Genomic DNA, 25,176 nt, shown 5'->3' on the forward strand with positions numbered 1-25,176 from the left:
AGGTTTGCTAGGTTTCCCTAGGTGCCGGAAGAACTAGGGTGCAAAAACTACAGGTAGGCACTTTGCCAAAAAAGGGTCAATTTGTAACTGCAAAATTTAGGTGTGACCACGTTGCATTTTGCGCCGTTTCCTGTCGCAGGCACAAGGCCGACCCACACAAGTGAGGTACCGTTTTTATCGGGACACTTGGGGTAATTCAGATTTGTAAATCAACTGTTATTACCAATTGAGATTTCTTGCATTTCTCCCTTTGAATGAAAGATATTGTGTAGAAAAAAAAACTTTATGAAAAATGACCAATAATTCTCATGCTAGTATGAGTATTCCCAACTTTGAAAATGTGCAATTATATACTGTTTCTGAACTCTATAATTTGTACCCAATTCATACATACATAGGTGTCTTTCATGCAGATTATTCCATGTGTACATTTTCCAAGACAAAGTGCACTATACCCAGTAAATGAAAAAATACCATTGCAAGTTGCTGCTCAGTTTTTGGATCTGGGTTCGTCGGGTTCTTGGTGAAACTACAAGTCCCATATATCCCCACAACCAGGAAGGTCTAACGGATGTAACGGTATATTGCTTTCCAAGAGCTGTCAAAATTAGAGAAAGTTATAGGTGAAAACGTTGAGACAAAAGGCCGTTGTTTTCAACAAATTTTCAAATATTCCAATATCTAACTGTTAGTTTCTATAACGAACCCTTCATGGATTTAGACAAATGACCCCTTTCTGAATTCAGAATTTTGTCTATTTTTCGGAAATGTAAAGCTTTCCAGGATCCATTATTGCTTTCAAACTCATTTCTACCATTAACTGGAAGGAGGTGGAAAGCTCTAAAAATAGCAAAAATAGGCTATGTCCCAGAAAAATGCCAAAACTGAGTGAAAAATTTCGGTTCTCTGACAAAACACTGTCATTCCCTAAAAGCTGAGAAAATGGAGAATTCAGCCCCACAAACCCTTTTTTGATACCATATTCAGGGAAAAAGCCAGAGGCTTTCATTTGCAGCCCGTTTTTCCCATTTTTCTGAAAAAAACAAAAAAAACACTATATTTTGGTTAATTTCTGGGACCCCTCCAAGGGAATCCACAAACCCTGGGCGCCTTTAGAATCCCCATGATGTTGGAAGAAAAGGACGCAAATTTGGCGCGGATCCCTTATGTGGTCAAAAAGTTACAAGGGCCTAAGCGCGCACTACCCCAAAACACCAAAAAAAGCCTTAGCACAGGAGGGGGAAAAGGCCTAGCAGCGAAGGGGTTAAAGAATTACAATTTTCTAATACACACTTTTGAATAAGGACTCCACCAGTGGCACTTACTTTCTTTTGATTGAATAGGATTTTCCTGTAAGATAGCTGCCTCTGTTTCTTGACTGAAAGAAAAGAAAGATGTGATTTTTGTATATTTCAGCCTTTAAAAAAAAAATCCTGATACTAAATTGTACATAGAATTTTGATAAACCTTTTCTGAATTCCACACGACAACATCATGGTCTAGTTGACTGCTGAAAGAGAGAACTTGGTGAAAGAGCTGTACTTTATTAATATCAATATTTTCAAAATGCGTCGGATCTGATTACTGGCCTCATTTCAGTAAGATCGCAGTTGGTGGGAAAAGCAACTGAGCCACACGGTGAAGAGGGACTGAGGGTGAACAAAGACTTTCAAAGCTAGAGTTGATATTATACATGGTGTAATGTGTTATTGTCCATGCTAAATAATGTATGTCATTTTGAGGAGTTAATGGTGACATAGCCCTTAGGGATTAAGGGGCATAATTTCAAGAGCGACGTTAAAATTATCGCCGCTTTTTCGGCAGGAAACTGCCGCTAAAGTGGCGATAAGGGGCTTGATAATATGCCCTGGAGAATTCCCATAGAAGCCCAGGTTAGATGTCTAACCTGGGTTTCTATTGGAATTCTATAGAGCATATTATCAAGCCCTTTATCGCCACTTTAGCGGCAGTTTCCTGCCAATAACGCGGCGATAATTTTATCATCCAGTATTGATAATATGGCCCTAAGTTATCATCTACCATATGAATATTTGGATGAGGCATTACGGCCAGAGCAGTCGACTTATTAACTGGGGAGCCGGGTTCACATCTCATAGACGGCTCCACATCTGTCATTCTGGGCAAATCTCTTACTCTTCACTTGCTTCAGGAAAACAAAAATAAATGAATGTGACCTTTTGAAATATAATGGTGAAAAACACAAACAATTCAACCATTTTAATTGTTCTTAACTGTACTCCTATCTATCACTACTATATCTACACTAGAGAGAGCATATCAGGAGTATCCTTCTGCCAGACCTGTTGGAATGATCTAACCCCATACCTTGATATAATGTGTCAGGAAGCCGGCCTTAGTGCATTGACGTACGTACTATCTCTAAGTGTGCAGGCCTACACATGTTTTTTTGCACAACTATCTTCCTTCTCAGGATGAAGATCAGGCCAACAGAGCTGCATTTCAGACACCGCTCACAGCATTTTCCATGATTACTTCGGTGTGAAGTGCTTCTCACCGAATGAAGCTTGGATGCTGTTTAAATAATAAAACACCATCCTCATCATACTGTGCCAGAGGTGCAGAACAATGGGGCATATTACCAAGCAATAGCGATAATTATCGCTATTGCTTGGTTAGAGACAAAAATTTACCGCTGAGCTGCGGTGATTTTTATCGCAGATAAACCTTGGTATTACCAAGGTTTATCGCAAATGCGATAAAAAACGGCCGCAATGCATTAATATCGCTGAAAAGTCAGCGATATTCATGCATTACCGAGCTAATGCTCTTAGCCATGTTATCCACCTCCCATTGGATAACATGGCTAAGAACTGCTCAGGGCAGGTGTTAGCTTTTGGAGATAGTCGCCCTTAGCGCGAATATCTCCAAAAGTTGGTAATAGGAGATAGCGATGTTAGCGACTGTTTCCAGTCTCTAACATCTTGGCACGCCCACTTTGCATGTCATTAGTGATAAATATCACTGACATGCAAAGTGGGGCCCAAGATGTTCGCTATCTCCTACTAGCTGTAGCTAACTGGTGTTAGCGACAGCTAGGTAATAGGGATATAATTTTATCTCCGCTTTCTTGGCTTTTAAAGCCAAAAAAGTGGAGATAAACCCCCTTGATAATATGCCCCAATGTCTTTAGTTATTATGTGGGGAAAGAGTCCTCTCCTAAGAGCATAAACAACAAATAAGGGCATTGCATTCTATTATACGTGACCCTGAAACAAATTGTGCAGACTTCAGGGTGACAATGCCTACCAGGAATAAGGGCTTTTGGGCACATTTTGTGTTAGGGGAAAACATGTGCAAACCACCATTAGAAAAAGATGCTAAGGTAAATAGGAAAGCTAAAATTGAGACTAAATGTAAACTCTGTTAAAGAATATTAAAGTGCACAAAAATAAGGAAACACAACATGATGAAATAGCTAAAACTCTTGGGGAATGCAAAATTAACCAAAACTTGTGAAATAAAAGAGAAAGTAAATAGCTGATCATGCATTACTTTTTTAACATTCATTGTCTGTTTATCAATCCATGTTTTTGGAATTATTGTTAAGGGCATGAGGATAGGGCGAGTTTTAATGTTGTGCAGCATGCAACTGTTTTTACTATACAGACATATTAAAATACAGCAGCTCCACTTCTAGAGGGGCCAGTGACCTACAGTCAGTGCCTGGGGTGTCACACTGTGGGAGGTTAGTGCGACCCAGGGTTGCAGCATAAGATACAAAACGCAAGATTTGCATTATAGCGCTTGCCATTTTTTAGGACAAGGCGCCAAATAACATACGCTTGCATCCAGTCCTACCATGTGATGAATAAGAAAGGGCAGGATCTCTGCCTGTGAATGACAGGCATCTGCCCTCTCGCAGGGATGCAGACTCAGACGCCCAAAACCTTTACGCTGACAGCATCACTGGCCTTCAGTGGATACCACTATAGACTTCAATAGCAATGAAGGGCTTTAGAAAGGTAAGCCCTGCATTGTATGTCACATTGCAGAAAGTTGATTTACTGTCGGGCTTCTGTCTCCTGCCTCAGTTCGAGGCAGGGCAGGCAGCCTGGGAAAGACTGCCCAGACTTAAATACATTGATTTGTTCAGAGATACAATAGTATCTCTAGATGAATAAATCTATTTAACTTTTCTTTAGCTGAACATGTAGAAATTTCTGAGGGGTGCAGCCCAGAACCCTAATGAAGTAACTGCCCCTGCCTTCACCTTCAAAAATGTGACCGAAAAAGGAGGCCCAGAAAAGTGGGATACATTGGGGGGGACTCCCTCCCCTGGGCAAGGTGAAGTAGTTCCTGAGGAGGGCTTATTGAGCAGAAGGACTACTCACCCTGTCCCTGGCAATCCTAAGGATCAGTGCTTAATTTGTAAATGAATAAGTGCCAGGGCTCAAACCTTTGCTCAAAATCCCTCAGGCCGGTGCAGCTGAATATCTACAATGCCAAGTTCCCAAACCGTGTATCTTTATTCCACATCATGCATTTTCCACCTGTCACGCTACACTCCCTGTCACAATACACTCTTTACCTACCTTTTGCATGTTATTTTTCTTCCACTGTTTCCCTCTTTCACACAGTATTTCTATCTTTTTCATCCTCCTACTTTCTCTGTCTTGTACTGGGTCAACTATGATAATGGTCTCCAAAAATGAGTACCTGTGGGTCCCATCTGCCACCACCAGCTCAACTTAAGCACTGGTTGTTGACTTGACCAACATCTACATTCAGACAAGTGAAAGGAGGATAAGGGTATCGATGGCCAAAAGCTTTGAGTTAAGCACTGCTGGTGCTAATGGTGACTAATTGTAATGTGTTACTGTGGTGGTAAGGAAGGATGCTAAAAAAAATGTGACTACAAATAAATATAGGGGTGGCTGCCCAGATACTGTGCAGTCTCCTACAGCATTGCCAGAAATCTAGATGCTTTGTGAGGAATGTAGTAGTGTCCAGAGCATTGCTTCATTGAAGTGAATGTATGGTATGTTATTGTTCCAAGTTCTAATTGTTTTATAAACTTTCCGACAGAACTTTTTCAAACTTTATAAAAATGTAATTGAATTGAGCATCACGATATGCTCTTTGAAATTTCTGTAATTTCTTATCTTTTATAAGATTAGTTTTCCTGACTTGATATGGAAATTATTTCCTTGACACATACTTCAACATAGACTTTCTACCCAAATGTTAAGGTAAGATTGCTATTCTACAGCCCTTAAGGCCCACACCACTTCACTTTCCTCGAATGCAATTTAATTTCTAGCACAAACTATCGTGTTTGGACACCAATCAACGTTCTCCCTATGAAAAAGGTAACACTGCAAAACGAAAAAGTCATGATGCGCTTCTCTGATTGAATTAATTTTTCATCTTGTGCACCTTGCCAAGTGACTTTGCTCACATACCTTACCTGCTCAGTGAGGTGAGATGTGATGTTGGCTGGTCACATCAGGTCACATCACTGTTGCGCTCTAATCTTCTGTGCAGGTCGCAGGGGCATCTAAAGTTCAGGCTGTCCTGTCATGGCCTGCTACCCACCTGCTCCCTGTAATGCGGCCACTGCCGGGCTCACGGACGCAGCACAGCAATCGCGGTGTGCGAGCGTTTTTACACAGTGCTGCAGACTGCAGTACAACATCCGTCTGACATGGACTGCACTTGGTGGTAGGCCCAGGCCACGAGCATGCAATAGACAGGCAGAATGAATTATGTATGGCCTGCTTCAGCAGGATTCTGTTCAGAGCATTTGAGCTGGATATGCTATTCTACCAAGCTAAACACTTTAAATTAACTCTGACTTTGAAACAAGAGTTTCCTGAGACCTGAGTTTCCCAGCCTGCCTCACCCAAAGCTCACTCAGCACCAGCCCGCAATCAACTGTAATTATCCAAACAGAATACATGCTCCTTAGTGAAAGACAGGAGTACACTACTGACATCACTGATGCAGTCATCATGCCTGCACCTGGGTGGGCCGTTATCTAGAGACATACATGGCAATGCCAGACAGACAGTCGAATCGAAGGAGGGCAGGACGGACAGGTACATTTATTATTAATAATTACTGGGCCCAGTACACACGGGAGATAAAGCAAATAGTCCCGGCCCTGGTAATTAAGTCCCGTTGCTAAGCACCGGAAACACCGGCACAAATTAAGCTCTGCCGAGAATGCTATGTTGAGGGTTTTACAGGAGTCCAGAACTTACACTGCCATTAAGCAAACACAGGGGGACTAAAGTGGGAGGGTAGGAGGCAATGGAGAACCCACTGTGGTCCTTGGACAATGTTCCGTGGAATTATATGTTAGAGCACACCGTGCTTAGCAATCCCTCCCTGGCTCTTAGATGAGGCTTAGTGGTATTTCAGGCTAGGCCACCCTGTGGGTGGGGACACAGAGAACCTTCTTTTATACAAAGTCAAGGTTGTAGGAGTAAGAGGAAAGAAGCCTCAACTTTTGGCAAGGTGAGAGGAATTTCTTAGGGAAAGACACAATAAAACCATCCATGACCACTTGGTAAGACCCAAGAGGATTAGACTTCCTAGCCTCGCTTTTTGGCAAGACCAGAGTGTATTTTAAACCCCCATTCCCCTGATCCAAGACAGTTCAGCATGGCAGGAAGAGATATATAGAAGTGGGTGGGCCCGAGGCTCACTCACTAATTCATGGTCCAGCAGCAGCTACTGCTGTTTGTGAACATTAAGAGGGATTTTCTTAAAACAAACAAATTAACATGCTTTGCCATCCTTAGCAATCTTTTTGACATTTAGGATTAAATAAACCATTTTTGATATATTCTCTAATTTGATCTGAGAACACATTATAGTTCAAAATCAAGTGTGAGCCAAACAAAACTGCTGCCCACTGAACATTTTTCAGATGGGTTCCAGCCAATCACGGTCAATCATGTTCACGAACATTTGGGAAATTCAGCCAATAAGAATGCTCTTTTGCATTTTAAAAATGTTCCAGATGTTCTTGAGCATCTAAGGGGTGTATGCACCAAAGCACACATGAACAATGGCAGCATTAAGGCACTGTTCAATACCTGTTGAATATTGTGTAATTTGTTTAAGCCTTTTTTCTTTTCATTGATGGCTACATTTGTCTATGATAAGTTTCTAAAATTAAAACCCTTCTCTCTTCTTAATTCTCCTTTCTATTCTTTTCTGTCTTCTCTCCAAGCTAAATCTAACCCTTTTGTCGTTCACTTTAAGTATTTATTTATTTTGCATGGTATAATTCTGCCCTGCACGCAATCCTAATTTGCTGTTCATTCACTAGTTATGCAGTTCTCTCCTCCATTCCTGTATTTATAAATCAGCAATGACTCCAACTCAGATGTGTAATGCATAACCCAGGGGCGAAATCCATCAGGGGGCCCCCATCCATTTAGCAGAAGCCAAGTAAATATCTGTGAGATATGGGAGACTCAAGAGTCTCTCTTCACATTCCGCAAGGGGGGCTTTATTTTGAGTTACGCCATTGCTCCAACTTCGACTGATATTTTCCCAGGTTCTACAAAATTTGTGTGTACATAAGATTTATACAATCAAGAAATGTCTCTGTTTTTGTATCTATGCTACATCGTCAATCTCAATAACAAAGTTTGAGAGAAAAAGCTTAAAATCCTTTTTTGGCCCCCTCTCTCATTATAACTTTGCTCTCTCAATTGCACTGCCTTGCACTACTTATTTTTCTTCAAAGTTTGGTGCAAAATGTTCTTTGTACATTTAGTATCAATGAAAACATGGTCATTCCTATGGAGTATTGTATCAACCCTAAATGAAATGGTGTACATGTTTTGTTTGTGACTGCTACAACCTGTGCTAAACTAGTCCAAATAATTATATATAATCAATGATTGGCGAAACCTAACTGTCAGTGTGAGTCCTAAATGAAAAGAACTGGGCAAAAGTTCAATGTCTATTTCAGTGTTTTGAACATAAAAATTCTTAATACCACACTTATTTATAAAATGTAAATATATTTAGCAATTTCCAAATTGCCCATTATGCTCTTTGATTCTCTGCTAGCTTGGAGACTTACTTATGTCTCTTGTTCATTTCTACCTTTTATGGTCAGGCTGGGCAATGCAGATGTCGCCAGACAATTCTGTGGGAATCACCAGAAAATGGACTTTGGCTCCACCCACATGCTGGGAGCCAGGAGTGGTGTTCTGATTCTGCTGAAGTTGTGTGCTTCCACAAAAATTGCTTTACTGCCACAAAGCAGTTATCATTTTGTTTATTGACAAGCTGTCTAAGGTTGCACTTTCAGGGGCACACACATGACATTGTAATGTTATTAAAGTGCCTCAGATAACTAAATGATGTGTGGCGTTTTTCTCTGGCAGCAGCATTTTCTAACTTACATGGATTTTCAGGTATCTCGTGGCAGTATCACTTTCACCTGACCTTTAAAACTGCCCCAAATATTATTGTACTGTTCTTTGCTTCCCACAAATCAGTGGCGGCTCCTCGTGGGAGTGCTGCGGGCAGTGGGGTGGGGGAGGGGCAGGGTGCGGGGTAGTAAACTCTGGCTTTCGGGCAAACAGAGTTAAGTAAAGAAATATATAAATAAAAAGAATGGCATTGCGCGAGCTGCATCACAGATTGGCGCTGCAACGCCCACAATGTAATTTGTTTTATTTATTTATTTCTTTACTTAATTCCGTTCGGCCGTAAGCCGGAGTTTACTACCCCCACCCTGCCCCTCCCCGGCCCCGCCTCCCACAGAACTCCCACGAGGAGCCGCCACTGCCACAAATACATTTCAATTTACATGCTATTTACTAGCAATACTTGACATTCCCATACAACAATCTTGTAGACCAAGACCTATTTGCTTTGCCATTGTTTGTTTAGGATTGTAGTCATAGAAGAGGGGCAACACAGTTTTGTACTCCTTGATTTATAACGCTATTTCTGCATTCTGTTTAGACTGGTGTTGTAGTTTAAGCATTGTATTCAGACTGGGGCTGCATTGCATTTTTTATTTTGTTTTCACTCTAATGGTTATATTCTCAACATTGTTGCTTTGATTTTGGAAACAGTAAGATAGTTCCAACAGCGGAATGCTTTAGCAGTGATTTGGGTTGCACATTTTAGAGCCATTTGCCTCTGAGTGGGTGGGTTTTAGGGGTCTCTAAAAAGGCATCTGTTCTCTTCATTGACTTACAACTGTATTCTTTCCTATTCTTTCAGAGATTTGCTGACAATGTTAGTGGCAACTCAATGATGTAATGGCGCTTTGTGTTGTGGAGTGAAGGGACAACCAAAAAAACCTATACAGCCCCCTTGGGGAGTTTAAGTGGGGTTCATCTCCTGCTTCATTTGAGGGCAATGGACCTCACTGGAAAGGAGAGCTGCTCTAAGAAGGGTATGTAAGACCAGCTAGGAAAATGGCGCTGGGGACACCTATCTAGGCAACCACTGTCTTCCAGATACTTTCTTTAAAAGACCCATTACTGCTACACCATGAAAAAAGAGACAACTACGTTTATTATCTCAGCTTAAAGCGTTGGTAACAAACTAGTGGAACAACAAAAGGATAACAATGTACATCATTAGCTATTTTCCAATTCCCTATGTACTGCACAGGAGTACTTTCCCTTCTCGAGGGCTGGCCACACTAATAATCTTGTGAACTGGCATCATTGGCCTGGGCAAATTTGGTGTCTGTTTAAAGATGGAGTAGGATAGCTGTGTTGGACTAGAGTATATAAAAGGTGAAAAAACTGTTTACCCTAATCAACAAGGGTGGAAAGCAACTGAGGAGTCCAGTGCAGCTTGCAAGATCTGGGCTTTGCTTCTCTGGTCTTCCGTATGAGGAATCAGATGTGTAGAGCGCGCCTTACAACGGGCCCTCAATGGCACTGAACAAAAGTATGATCACACATCTTATTGTAGAGGCAGGTTACCACATTATTTGGTACAAGGTTTAGTGTAAGGTTCATCAGCAAGGTAAAAGATTCTGTAGTCTTTACTTCCCAGTCACTTAGACATGTGTGTGTGTGTGGGGGGGGGGGGGGGGGGGTGTGCTGGAGCATGTTTGCAGCCATAATAGTCATTCTTGGGGTATGCCTAGGGTCACTGGATTTTTGCTGCAGTGAAGGACCAAGTTATGCGGCAAAAAAAAGGAAAATGATGCAATGTAATGTATCACATTTTGTGTTAGCATTACCTCATTATTTTGGCATTTTTACACCTTACAGTGCACTTCTGAGCAAAGGTTTTACCTCCCTAGTACCACTTTGACACCAAAATAGTAATATAAGCAACAGAAAGGTGACCAATCAACCTTTAGGAAGGGTCTTCCACTACATGATAACACATTTTGCAGCGGTTTTTAGTAACTTTTTATTCATTGGAGCTAGAAACAAAAATGTTTTTATTGCTGAAATCTGCAGATTATGCAGCAGAGGATGGATTAAGAGGCAAACGCTGCCAATCCATAACTATGTGTAAAATGCTGCAGCCCTAAAATCCCCAAAATCCTGGGGCCCTGGGTATGCTTTAAAAAGTTGCTGAAAAGCACAGCAGTGAGCCATCTCTAGAAAGATGAGACCTGGCTCCAGCAACAGCTTCTGTATCTATTCACAGTGGGTCGTCAAAAAGCTAAAAGCCAGAGCCCCTTCTAAAGTGTCTTCTTATGCCTTTTTTCCTCTGAAGGGACTGCCAGATCTTGACACCAATCTCTTAAAAAGCTATGCTAAAAGAGGCTACAATTAAATGGAATACCTAAGAGGAGTGTCTACCTTCAGATGGGAAAGCTATATCCAATGTTAGAAATATTAATTGAGGACATCGCATCAGCTGAAACCCTGAAGTAACGGGTGACAAGTTATCTGATTGTTTTTTGTCTGTTCATGCTCAGATTCTGATGAGGCCCTGTCCTCTATAAAATCAGGAACTGAGTTGTACTGCACTTTGTTGAGGGGCTTCCTCCTGGTAGGATATTAATTTCCTGACAATCAGAGTCCAAACTACACAAGTGGATATGGTTCTTCCTCTGCAACCCATCGCCTCCTGCCAGGCTGGAAGGTAATACCATCATTAATATGTTATGAGGCAAACATCCTAGGCACACCGCCTGTTTAGAGTTGGAGAGCAAAGTTAACAATTCAGTCATCAGTTGAGGCAGCCATTTATGGTTCCTATTTCTGTCTTGGGGATGTAAAAGTAAATTACCACTATTCATTAAACAACCATTTACAACCCATTACTACTTTGAGACCTACACCCTCCACCAGTCTCTCTGAGACACACAACATGTAAACATCTTCATCCAGTCACCCTTTCTTTGCTCTCCAGTTTCCTAGTCACCATCCATTAGCAATGGAGACTTAAATCCATTTACCATTCAATCACTCAACCAGACACCCCTCTAGACAAAATGCTCTCACGCCCACCCTCTCCCACCAGTCAGTACCATTTCACATACATCAAACTACTAGCCTCCTACCACCCTGTTCTTATGCCCCTAACAGCCTTGCCTCACGCACCATTAAAAACCATTGACTCTGCCATGATTATTTCTTCCCACCAGGACACCTTATGTTCTTTTCATGGTCTTCATGATGTCCCTTCCCAAAATTGAGCTAATGGAGTCTGAGACCCCGCCTAACTATTACTGTTCACTAGATGCTTCATTTGTTGACAGTAGAAGTTGAAAGATGGAAATCTACTGACTTACATGGGTAAAATGGCTTTTTGGTATAACGTATGGTTTCTGATGGAATTAGGTTTTTGCTTTGGATTTCTCACAGAGAGGAATTCAACTCTGGGTAAAGATATCCTGTCCAGACTCGGTTATACTGTAAAATCTTGGAAATAACAAAAGATTCAAAATCTAATCAAATTGAAAGTTCCTCATAATGAATGTCTCAAATGTTAACTATTGTTTCTTTACCTTTCCTGTGGTGCAGCATCTTCTAATTGCGCTATTTGTGTTTTTTTTGTGCTGGGCATCATTTTATAGTTGTTATTGCGAACCTGCATCTCGATGTCCCAACAGAAGCATTGCCATTTCTTCTGGTACCATGCATGTGGGGTAGGCTCGTCTTGCTCCTCTTTCTTTACTTCGATTGTTGTAGAGGTCTCCCGGGTACCCCAGGAGACCACGTGCAAGTTAGCCATTGAGTAGATGGTCATTAGGAGATAGCCACTGGGAACACAGATAATGTACAGCAGACCATAGATCAGCAGATGGAACTCTTTTGGGTGCAGCATTGCTGTTACTACGTACAAAAGACTCATAAAAATGAGAAACAATCCAGTGGGAGTCATGAAAGTTTCCTCCTGAACCATGTCACCTATAAACAAAGAGAAAGAGCAGAGTGTGTGATAAAGTTTTATTTATGTTTATCCCACCACAATACATCCATAGCAAGTTATTTTCACAAAGGATATTTCCATCCCTACATTGGCACCTAGGCCACTGCACATGAGAGATTCCTGTATCTTTAGCATCCTACTTATATCATCTCAAAATACAATATCTTATAAAAAATAGCCCTGCTGAATACCGTTTAAGAGAAGTTAGAAGGGTTTTAAAGTCAGAGTGCTATTATCTGGGCAAGTTACTATGCAAAAAAAAACAGTAAATGAACCTGTTCTTCATAGGTGTTCAGCTGCAGTCCATCAGTGAGGGCATCAACGGATGTATTAACGTATTGATTGCATACATACCTTTCCGTTAATTTTGTTAGTGCACCACCACCCACGATGTTAACAATGGAGGAAAATGGGAACTACAGTTGCTGGAAGACTATTGTAGCATGTCTGAACTCTTCCAAACATGACATCTTTTGCGCCGAACACATTCAAAATATTGTTCCAAGGAGTTGACAGCAGTAGGTATATGTAGCATTGACAGATAATGTCACAGCATTTTGAAGGTAGTGACACCCAAGTCCACTATAAGTGAGAATCCTAACTCCACTGGTTTCCACCACATGTTCACTCTGTTGAAAATTGGGCTACTGGTTGAGTGGGGTGAAACACAGCTGAAGCAGAAAACACAATCCCTGTCAGGGTGAAACAGAAGCAAACCACAAAGTAAATTGTGCCTAACCCTCTGGTGGCTTGACTTAGAGGCGATGTGTAAAGTATGTATACTGCAGTTCAAAACAGTAATAAAGTGAAAACACAACACATGAAAAACCCCATACCAATTTAGAAAAATAGAGTAAAATTTAATAAATGATTTCGGATTTAAACAACAAAAATTCATTCAGCAGAACTAGAGCTATGCAATCTCAAAGATATAAGTGAAAATAGTGCCTAACTGTGGTTATCTGTGATGCCGGACTGGGAAAAAGCTACAAGTGCACTCCGACCACGATGGAGCAGACACTGGGACCAAGTTAGCTCTGCTGAGCAAGAGTACCTTAAATCCTGGTTGCGGAGTGTTGTGGGATACCGTGTTGAGGATGAGTCGCACAGCAGCAGTTCCAAAGAGCTGCCCGGTTGTGATGCGAAGTCCTGGGTAATTGTTAAGGACATAACAAACATAAGGGAGGGACTGGGACACTTATAGGTTCAGCATAAATGCCCCATAGTAAATATATAACAACAAGTTATGCAGTTCCTGAAGAATGTAAAAAGAAAAAGAAGAGGACCGGTTGGTGTAGGTTAATGTCCAAAACAGGGGGAGAAGGTGTCTCCCACTTTAGGAACTAGGGCCCTCACACACCTGGCTGAGTGTCATGCTTCATCATAGTTGATGCTCTTTGTCAAGCCGGCGCTGCAATGTCTGACAGGCACCCCATGAGGGGCTCTTTGTCGGAAATCTTTTATTCCCAATGCCTCAAGGTGCAGTGCGGTGCGGGTATAGGGCCTTGTGATGTAGATGAGTGTCGAAAGTGTGGGTGCCAAGTGTGAGTAAAAATAAGAACATGGGATGTAGTGGTACTCAAAATTAATTTTTAATCAGCGAGTCTACTAATCTCATTTAAAAATGATAGTGACACACTACTGATGTAGTGTTCTGCAGGGGCTAAATTCTAGAGGTCAACATGCTTCTTGCCTAGGTTGTCCCAAGATCAAATGGCAATTATTCGGGTCCAAAGATGTAAAACAAACTATCTACACAGTGCTTGGTTTCCTTAATTAGTATCCATGGTAGACTAAACACACAAACAAACAACCAGTGAGGTAGCTGGTTTATTTTAGACTACCACTGCTTAGCAGTTGTAAAGTTGTAAACTGCACAGAGTCTTAAAGCCAAAAAAAAAATCTGCAAAAATGGGGGAGTAAGGCAAAAAGTTTGGGGATGTCCCTGTAGAAAGGGCCAAGTCCAACGCACTCTAATAGATGTCGCTATTTGGGGAATAGGTGCTTTGTCACAGGACCAATTTTTGTGGGAGTCTGTGCTCTTTGGGACAGACGTACTAAAAGACTAGTAAAAAAAGTAGTATCAAATTGGAAATTGACTTTTTGTAGACATTGTTTTATTTTAATGATGTGGCTTATGTACAACTAGGTTGTATTGCAAAATCTCCATTTGCAGGGGACTGCAGAATGACTGCCGTAATGTATATTAATTACGCAGGCCACTATTTGTGACCCCTATCTGAATGGCTAAAAACACAAGGATGGTTGGTGACAAGGAAGAGCAGACCATTATCCCTGTGAATGCATTCCTTGAAGGAACAAGTGCTAATATTAACAAAGATATTTCCCATTAGGGAACAGATATGGCTATTAAGCTGTCCCTTGAGGCTGCCAACATCATTCACAAAGAACAAAGTGTCCCAAGAGGATACCTTCTTGTTTGTGAATCAATTACCACCTCCTGTAAGGTGTTAGTAACTTATTAGTGAACCAATTGCATTGCATACCATTGATACGTGTCATACTAAATTGTAATCTGGACAAGAAGCCCCTTCCAAATGTATGACCCACAGGGTTGGGTGGAATGTGTTTAGAAGATAGGACATGTACTTTTAAGTTTTTCATGTCTTGGTAGGGAAAAACTCTCCTAATTTAGTTTTGTACTGCTGCAAAGCCTATCTCGACCACAGGATAACTCTGGGATTACTTTATTACATCTTTTAAGTGTAATTCCCAATTAGCAAGAGATAGACTTTTCACGTTTTGTACCACTGGACTCCCAATTTAAAATCACCACTTATGGTAAAGTTGGATTTTAAATTACCGTTTTTCCAAAATGCCACTTTTAGAAAGTTGCCATTTACTTACTATCACCATTTGGTGCCTACTGCCTGTCTCTATTCATTCTGGGTGGGGTGACAGCTGGGCTTTGTGTATGCCCTTGTGACAGCCACAAACAATGGGAGCTAAAATGTATCTGGAGGGGAATTCCTGGGAGATTACACCTGAATAGGTTGTGTCCTGTCCACACACAAAGGCCTGCATACCCCTTGTAGTGACTCTGGATCCAGGACAGGAAGGGAGCTTTCTTTGAAGTCTCTCCCACTTCAAAGGCACAAATGAGTATAAGTACTGGACCTTCAACACCATAACTTCAGTACACTTCTGAACTTGTTAAGACTCTGACTTGTTAAGACTCTGACAGTAAGACATACTGCTGTGCTGCTAAAAGTACTGCTACACTGCTGGACTGATGCTTTGCTGGCCCCCTGCCTTGCTGAGTTGCTCTGCTGCCTGACTGGGTGAGAAAGACTTGACCTGTATCACTTAAAACCCAGAGGGACTCCAAGGACTTGCCTCCTGATCTACGTTTTAGAGATATCAAAGACTTCAATTCATCCTGCTACAGCACCTGGACTTTGCTTGCTCCAAATCTTGCCCTGACAAGAAGTGGCAACCCAGTCTTGGCCCCTTGGAAGTGGGTATAAAGTGCTGTTTCAACCAGAACCTGTGCATCTTCTTTGGGACCAGCACATCTTCGCCTTTGCATGAGTCGGAAACAGCACATCCTTGTCATTGAGTGGCGCGGACCCAGCGCATCTCCTTTGAAACCAGCACATCGCCTTCGGAATCGATGCATTGCCTACTGCATGAGCAGTAACCGTCCATTGCATTCAGAACCAGAGCCCTGCTCGCTGAACTGATGCATTGCTGGTAATGTGTTGAGAAAATCGACTCACCTCATCCAGTGTGTGGCTCGACACAGATGCACCTCGTATCTTCGTCGGCGATGACACATCTGGAATCAAAGTACTTTGGTTCTGTGGGCCCAAGTGGGTCCCTATATCCAACCTGCGCACCATCACGATCAGCCTGAACTTTTTACTTTGCCCCAGTCCAGCGTAGTCAGATATCCTATCTAAGCACTTATTGTTTCTAAGCGCTATTTTACATGTATTCTTTAAAAATTCATTTCTCGACTTCTATTTGTTGGATTTTTTAGGTTTGGTCTTGTTTTATTTATAGCATTATTCTATATTTTTCTAACCTGTGTGGAATTCTTTATGGTGTTTTCACTGTTCTACTGTTTTAAGTGCTGCAGAAATAATTTACACATAACCTCTTAAGTTAAGCCTCACTGCTATGTGCCAAACTACCAGAGGGTGAGCACAGGATATTTTAGGGTGACCTTGACTAGGATTGTAGTTCTTGCTAGAACAGGGTGCATACCTCTGCCAACCAGAAACTCAATTTCAACAGACACAATAAGGTGTTAACATCAAGCACTGCCCTATTTAGCACTAAAATTATCAGTGACAGCTTTTTCCACTTTTAACTTCTAATACCAATGACATAAATATATTTTGACCTTTATACTTAATTGGTTCAGCCTTACCTGATGAAAGAACCTCAATTTAAGGCCAGGGAGCTACTTCCTGGGTGGGCACTATCTATATAGCAATATTAATATACAGAACAGAACAATTCATCTTCTCAGTTCTGACCCTTTAAATAAAGCCATTGTTATTCACTGTCTCGAGGCACACCACTTATGGGACAAACAGCAGAGAAGAATTTGACTGAAAACTTCAAGAAAACTAAACTTGTCTTGGCAGAATCACCCAAATCCAATGACTTCTGCTCTGAACAAATTTCCTAATTTTGACCAAAGAAGTTGAAAGCGGGGAGGACATAAAGCATGTACGTGATGATATCACTAGCTAAATAAAGACAGTCATTAATTCTCTCTCTTTGAACAAACACTAGAAGCATGGCATGCGCCCATATCTTAAATTGTTCATTTACCCCCTCCATGGCTAACTGTAATGAATGCCACCTTTGGTGACAAATTCCTACACTCCAACTCGTTTTAATTATCTTTCAATTGACATGTTTTCCTTCATTGATGCATTCTTGAGTTTGTCAGATCTACCTGCTCGCTTGGTTGAGAGTGTGAGGGTTGCATTAACTGTGTTCCCCCCATTCAGGAACTCTGGGTATACATTGACACCTTCCTGGCTCACCACCATTGTTCTAAGCATACCTGCATGTACAAGGTTGGTGGTACATGTTGGGGTGATCCCCCAGAAGGTGGAGCCGCTCCTCCACTTATATGAACATGAAGTGCCATTCTCTATTCCTGAAATGACATGGTGTGTGCACCAAAGTATTTCTCTAACATCACATAGTCCGGTGCTACAGGGCTCAATCCTGGATGGAAACTCTTTAACAGCCTCTGCGATAATTTGAAAATGTTGAAAGGAAAGAGGATGAAGTGCCTGGTCATCATGCAATCCGGTATTTGTGTCTTGCTAGACTTCAGCTAAGTTTATTTTTGGGTTATGACCTTCCCTGAGCCAGCCTACATCTTTAACTCCAACTTCTCCTACACCCTGATCCCTTCAGCCATATTTACTCCAGGCACATGCCTTCCCTCACCTCCAATCATTTGTTCTATTGTAAGTAACACCTTACTTTGAAGAAGAGGGTACCTGTCCCTAACTATTTCTCGCATACATTTAAAAAGGGCTTCTGACAGCCAAGTTGAAGTTTATTTTATTTTATTGAATATTTGATTGTATAGATAAGCTTTATACACTGTTGTTCCATATATTATCATATAATAACGTCACATTCCACCCACTCCACTTTATATAAAAGCAAAACATTTAGTTCCCTGACAGTACAAATTAAATTAAATGTTATTGTAATCTGTATTTTACATTTCAAGAGGCCCTTTTACATTCAGCGTATTTATTAATTTAAGAATTGAATATAGTATCATTGCACTGTGAGGCACAGGTGAACTTTATATAGTAACAGCAACAGCCACACAAAGGGGCTTGTAATAAACTACGAATGGAAGAGACAAGAGGAAAATGGGCAGAAGATTAGAGCGACAGTGAGAGGAATGGAGACGAGTAGACCACAGAGAGTGGTATGAGGGAAAAGTGGAGGAAGGAGCAGGTGAGGGGGCAGCAAAAATTGGATTGGAGGGTGAAGGTCGGGAAGGAAGGAGGGTTGAGTGGACAAGATAGGAAGAGAGAGAAAGCATGAGAAGGGGAGAATAACTGGGTAGAAGAGACAAAATGATGTATTGGGGATAAAGGGAGAGGAATAAGAAAGGTAGGAGGGAAGCAGAAGAGGAGGTGAAAGATTGTTGTAGGAAATATCGAGGACAACCTATCGAAAGCTACAATATCGTGACTGGAATACTGAGGGACAAAGTATTGAACAAGTAAGTGCACAGAGGGAGGCAAAGATTTACTATTCTTAACACCACATCTACGTGCTTGAAGATATATCATCACATAGGTACAAGGCATATGAGGAGTTATGTATAGAAATGCATTGAAACTTGCCTTTTGATATTTTGTCCCTCAATACTCTGGTCACAATATTGTGTCCATTTAATATTTTGCACTCAATATTCGCGACTTGCGCCATGTCTAAATGGATAAGCAGGGTTGAAGACTAGAGAGGGGAGGAGAAGAGAGATCGAGAGAGTAAAATTTGTTGTGTATAATTACCCTTATACAACATGTTGTAGTCATTCAACAGTACACTATCACTCCATTTATTTATTTTATTTGGCTCGGTGTAGCACTTGGGCAACTTGGCAGCCACTTCAAAGCAACAAATTGTATAGCTACAAAAAGGGAAATGATGATCATCAGATAAGACAAGATGAGATGAGCATCAGATAATATAATGAAAGCATACGACTAATGCAATTCTGGGAGTACATAGCCAAGATGGAAAATAAAAAAACGGACAGGCGGAATACAGTTACAGCCGACGCCTGGCTTGACCACACGGCAGAAATATATACAATGATCCCAGGTGGCCAAAATGTCAGCTTTTTCCCAGTAACAGATGGGGCTGAAGTGGAGGAAGACGACCAAACAGATATGGGGGGTCAAGTGCTGGAGCCGAAAGAAGTTATGAAGATTTAAAAAAATATAAAACAGGACGGAGCCCCGGGCCCAAACGGCCTACCAGGCAAACTGTTTAAGCAGGATCCTAAGGAGAGGGCAGACCTGTTAACAACGCTGTACTGGGAATGCAGAGCCTATGGTGACGTGCCGGATGCCTGGCGAGGCTCTCTATTGCAACCAATATATAAGAAGGGAGCAAAAACGGACTCTAAAATTTATAGACTCATTGCCTTGCAAGACATCAAAGGCAAAGCATATGCCAGCCCTTTGTTACATGAACTAACAGCCTGGATAGAGGATAATGAAATGCTACCTTTTTACCAGATCGGATTCCGAAAAGACTGCTCCACTATAGATAACATTATGGCCCTTTCGTTCCTGGCATATCAGGCAAACTCCAGTAAATGTCTGCCAGTATTTGCATGTTTCATAGATTATTCAGCCGCCTTCGATGGAGTTAAACAAAGTAAGCTGTGGCACAAATTGTCCTGCTGGAAGATCCCCGGAATACTATTGAAGGCACTGATGTCACTGTATACCAACATGCGGGTGAGGATCAAACTGGTGGGGGATACAGTCACACATAAAATGTCAACTGACCGTGGCCTAAAGCATGGCTGCGTTTTAGCACCTACACTTTTTAATCTTTACACGGCAGACCGGGGGAATGCTATACATGGAGCAAGTTTGTTAATCCCAAAAATCGAACAGCAACGACTAAATATACTTCAGTACGCTAACGACCTGGTGATTCTTGATCACACCAGAGTAGGTTTACAAAGAGGGTTGAATGCACTAAATAATTACAACCTGGAAAACGAACTTGTGGCCAACTTCAGTAAAACAAAAGTTGTGGTGTTTGGTAAACACATGAAGAAAACATGTTTAAAGTGGAGACTGGGCAACAACAGCATAGCCACAGAAAGAGCATATCAATATTTAGGAGCATGGCTGAACAACAAAGGCAAGGCAACCTTGCACCAGTCCAAGACGCAAGCCAAAATACAAGCCGCCATTTCCACCCTCTGCAAACTCCATGGTAAATCATATAGCCCTACCACGAAACCCATCATGAGAGTCACAAAATCAAAACTCCTTGCTGTTGCTGGGTATGCATCACAGGCATTCCCAGGTAAGATGGAAAAGATGATGGAAAAAGCTCAGTGCCAGTGTTACAAAGGGCTTTTTAGGCTCCCCAAGTACACAAGAAACTCCCACATTCGGCTTGAGTTTGGCCTTGTACAACAAAAATACGAATGCAGGAGCACCCTGGTTAAATTTTGGTTCAAGACGACAACAGCTCAGAAAGGATCAGAAAGGAGGCATTAAGAACAATATTTGAGGGGTTGTCGAAACCATGGCAGAAATACTGCCTGGAGACAGTGGCAGAGTTGGACCTATCTGCAGCATTCTGGTCACTAGAAGGTCTAAACTACCTTGCAATAAAGAGGGTGCTAAAAATGCACACAACCAGATATCAAGGAATGAAGATATAGCAAGACTGAAGGTAAACAGAGGTCTGGCCGGCCTAACTAAAGAATACGAGTCGCATTAAATCCAGCCATACATAACAGTTCTCTAGGAAGGAAGTATTTGAAGGAAATTCAATGGGCGCGTCTAGTCCCCCTACCAATAAAAGAACTGAACCCGGCTTGGAAATCATTGAACAATATAGTCAGTTGCAGGCTGTGTAATTATAGGGATGAATCATTGGTACATCTACTATGCTGCTGCCCTGCATTACTACAGCATCAAGGTATTCTGTTAAAACCAATGATCCTGAGACATGGGACCAGAAGATGCACTGATGCAGTGGCACTGCTTCAGTCAAGTTTAGAGTCTTCAAACCTGGTGAAATTTGGCAAATATATGAACATGACACGAATGGCCCTAATCAGAAACAACACAGAGGAAAAACGTGGGGTGGCAACTGTGCCCCACAATGAACTACCATTTAATTTGAAATGAAAACCCAGGGAATATGGATCTTTGCTAATATTGATTTTTTTTTAAAAACAACAACAACAAAAAACCATTGAATATAAGAACAAGGCCACATTTTAGATATGGTCTGGTATTACTGACCAACCAATAGTCTTTTATTTATATATATACGTTTAGACAAATGTTTTACAATGTCGTGAGATACGTATTTTATTGTAATTCTGGATAATGCACTGCAATTTTGCAAAGATTTTAAGTAATTATGCAAAAATAAAATTCATTCATTCATTCATTGTGACTAATGACCAGTGGATACTGAAAGGCTCTCCTTGATGTTACAGATTTTAAGGACATTGATTTCCTGAACATTTTTCTTTCTCCCTCTACCAGCCTTAACATTGTTTACATCTACCATCTTTCAGGCTCATCTAGAGCTTAACTTCACTCTTTCTAAGAATCTTAGGACCTCATCAGTTAACCAGACCTTAATTTTAGGTGATATACATATCTGGTTACATACGCCTGACTCCTACGTCATTCTCAAATACTATCACATTATAGAAACCCAAATGTTCTCCCGCTTGGTTATCTCCCCTTCCTCTCTCGGAAGCTAAAGTTCAAACATTTATTCTAATTATGTCAACCTCATGTTTACACCAATTATTTCCTAAGCCGATTCGTTTTAAACCTCTTGACCACTAAGTTAACCAAATGTCTTGTCGGTCCCGATAAGTCTTCATAGTATACACTAAGCACAGGTGTTCTCAGCTGTTCTAGACTTTCTCATGGATATACTCCCTCACTCTATAGGGTGGCATTCAACTCTCATTTTAATAGCCATCCTTTAATTGCCCTCTAATGCAAACCTCAAACATTCCCATCTTCCTGTCCACATTCAAACTATATACCATGAATTACACCTTGCTCATGCTAAAGCTAATAGAAGGTGAGGGAAGCAACTACTGCTTTGAAATCTGATGTTGATGTATTGCACTTGATTCTCACCTAGCTACTATCACTTCAATTAGCCATGTTCAAACTAGCATAGGTTGCTACTAAGAGAGGTCTCCTCAAATGTATTGATGATATAAATAAGCCAATGACCTTAAATTGATGGTGCAGCTTTATCCCTAAGCCCTCAAATATTCAGCTACCATCTAACAACTTCAGCCCTAGTATTGACTGTAGTTTTGCTTTATCTTTCTGTGACTATTACAATTTAAGTAGAACCCAATAAGAGATACATTTCTACACCATTGTCTTTTAGGTTGCCATTTGTTCTTCTTCATTAGACGAGGGGAACTAGTTAGTTATGTTTGGGTTCTACTGGAGGCATCTTCAGTAGCTAAACTTTAGGCATGTGTGGATGACATCCCCCCTTCATATCTGAGCCCAATTCCTTGATTTCTGACTTTCGCCAAAAGTGTTATTGTGCACTCCTCTTCTCAGATTATTGCCTTAGTCTATATAAAACAGAAACTATAACTTTGACAATGGCGTGATCTATGTACAATGTCTCAGATGCAGGTATGAAATGTGTCAACTATCTTGCCAGGCTAGTCTCTAACTCAGTATTCAAACTCTGGAGTGATACTGTTGAAGTGTTGATATCATCTGTAATACTCGTCACACCATCCTTGGTAACTCTGAATTTCCAGAAAACGTTTCCACGCATTACCTCTATACTAACAACTTTAATATGGGGATATGAGGACCAGTGCCGCTCTGATGTGGCTACAACTGGCGAAAGGAAGAGGCATGTTGATAGCTTTATAGTTTTTGGCAATTATGCTACTTTCCTGCTGAAACAAAAACAACTGTGGTTGCCCAACCAAGTGAAACGTGTTCCAAAATGGCTCCGGCCATAAAACCTCTTGGTATCATACGAGACACTGTGTCAACTTTTCAGCTTGTTGAGGGAATTGGGCATATAAATAATTATGCGGGCAACAGTTAACAATTGATGATCTAATGTCAATGGTGTCAATCCAGTTCAACAACAAAATGTCAAGATGAATCACACCTTTTTTAACTAAAACTATTGTCAGGGAAGGTGCAGATGGATGACATATCATATGTGTGCAGGTAAAAAGGATGATGTTTTCTGAGCTTGAGAAGGAATCATTTCTACCACGTGGGAAATGGAGCAATTTTGCAACATTATTGGGAATAGGTTCAAGGCTGAGTGCTTGTACGGCACACAAAAATGCAGTTGTACATCATACCATATTTTACAAGGACCAGTGAAATATGAAAACTATTTCACTAGCCCCTGTGAAATATATTTTTCATCATCATATTGGCACTCTGCATTGCTTTAAAATTGTGAGGGCACCTCAGATTATACAGGAATATTGGACCAAATAACACAGCCGGGTACTTTCAATTATGTGGCAAGAAAAGGAAATTGAAGCTCTACGTTCTTTGGCAGTATTGCTTCGATCCATCAGAGCTAAAATAAACTTTTTGTTGACATTTGCAAATTATCCACCAAATTATTTGGCTAGTGTGCTGAATACATACTTGCACAGATAACGCTGCAGTCACAGAATCTCACGATTCCACAGACTCTATCGTTCATTATTTTATCAATAAAGTATACATGAAAGTTAAATAAAACCTAAATATTGTGACTTCAAGCTGTCTGTATTGTTGGCTGCACCTTTAAGGGAAGATCTTCAACAACGTCTCCTTCTATAGAGAAAATGTGTTTCTCAGCTAAGCAAAGGGTGCTTTTTTTCTAAACACCTAGGGGCATATTAGCAACGAAATGCGATAAATATCGCAATCCTCGTTTAGCGAGGTTTTTATTACCGCTGTCTTTCGCTGGATTACATCGCCCTGTTAGCGGGGTATTATCAACACGCCGCTAACAGGCAATGTAAAATCCAGCGATAAGAGTGGAAACCTGCGATAGCGGGAGAAATACTACGATAAAAATATAATGATATGAAAAAGCTTGCTGATCGCAAGTGTAGACTTAACCCATCAATCCACCTCCCATTGGAAAGATCATTAAGTCATATTTTTTTCAGGTGTTAAATACATGCGAAAAACGGGGCTTAGCGTGACTTTTATTATCGCTGTGCAGGTCCGGGGCTGCATTAATGATAGTGCGAAGTTGTGTTAACGACTATTTACATGGAATTCAGGTAAAGAACTCCTACCTTGCATGTCATTAGCGATGACTATCGCTGACATGCAAGGCGATGGAGAAAATGCCAGCTATCGCCTGAAAGCTTGCGCTAACGCATGTTAGTGCAGGCTTGCTAATAGGGCGATGAAAATATCGCCGCTTTTTTGGCAAAAGGTGCTGCAAAAGCGGCGATATTTCACTTGATTATATCCCTCCTACTCTCTTAGGGGCATGTCATCAAGACAATTATCGCTGCTTTAAAGCGGCGATAATTGTATCACACTATTAGCAAGGTCACTCTATCGCATGAATCCTTGCCTCAGAGCCCTTTCCCTTAACGCCCAGCTTTGCATCTCTAATGAGATGCAAAGTGGGCGTTCCTCCCAAAAATAACATGAGAAACGTCGCTAACCGACATTTCTCCTATTTACAATCTGCACTCTAAAGAGCATAGCGATAAGAAAAGTAGCGCTAACCTTGGTTATCGCTACTTTCCTTACGCCTGCTTTCAGGTTGACTTAGCCATCATATCCAATGGAAGGTAGATATAATGGCTAAGTCCACCCTGCCCTATCAGCAAGGTATCACCTGTTTTTTGTGCGATTATCGCTGGTTTTCCAGCGATGAGCACACATTTTGTAGCTATTGCTGGTATTTTATCGCTTTTGAGATAAGCGTCGCTGATAGCGCGCTATCTCAGGGATAAAATACAGCGATAGCAGGCGATAATTGTCCTAGCGCTAAGTGCGCTTAGCGATAATTATCGCCCCCTCTTGATGATAT

The 25,176-nt window shown here is 41.2% G+C and overlaps 1 protein-coding gene across 1 annotated transcript in view; it reads right to left on the reverse strand.

Annotated features, from left to right (window-relative positions):
• Positions 1–25,176, reverse strand: part of LOC144762616 (chitin synthase chs-2-like) — a 350,513-nt gene that overhangs the window by 72,379 nt on the left and 252,958 nt on the right. The window contains exons 13-14 of the mRNA XM_078647843.1: positions 11,951–12,353; positions 1,326–1,378 (exon numbers count right to left, since the gene is read on the reverse strand). Coding sequence (XP_078503969.1) covers positions 1,326–1,378; positions 11,951–12,353 — 456 coding nt within the window. The remainder of the gene's footprint in view (positions 1–1,325; positions 1,379–11,950; positions 12,354–25,176) is intronic.

This window comes from Lissotriton helveticus, chromosome 6, assembly GCF_964261635.1.
Source record: "Lissotriton helveticus chromosome 6, aLisHel1.1, whole genome shotgun sequence".
Classification (NCBI taxonomy): Eukaryota; Metazoa; Chordata; class Amphibia; order Caudata; family Salamandridae; genus Lissotriton; species Lissotriton helveticus.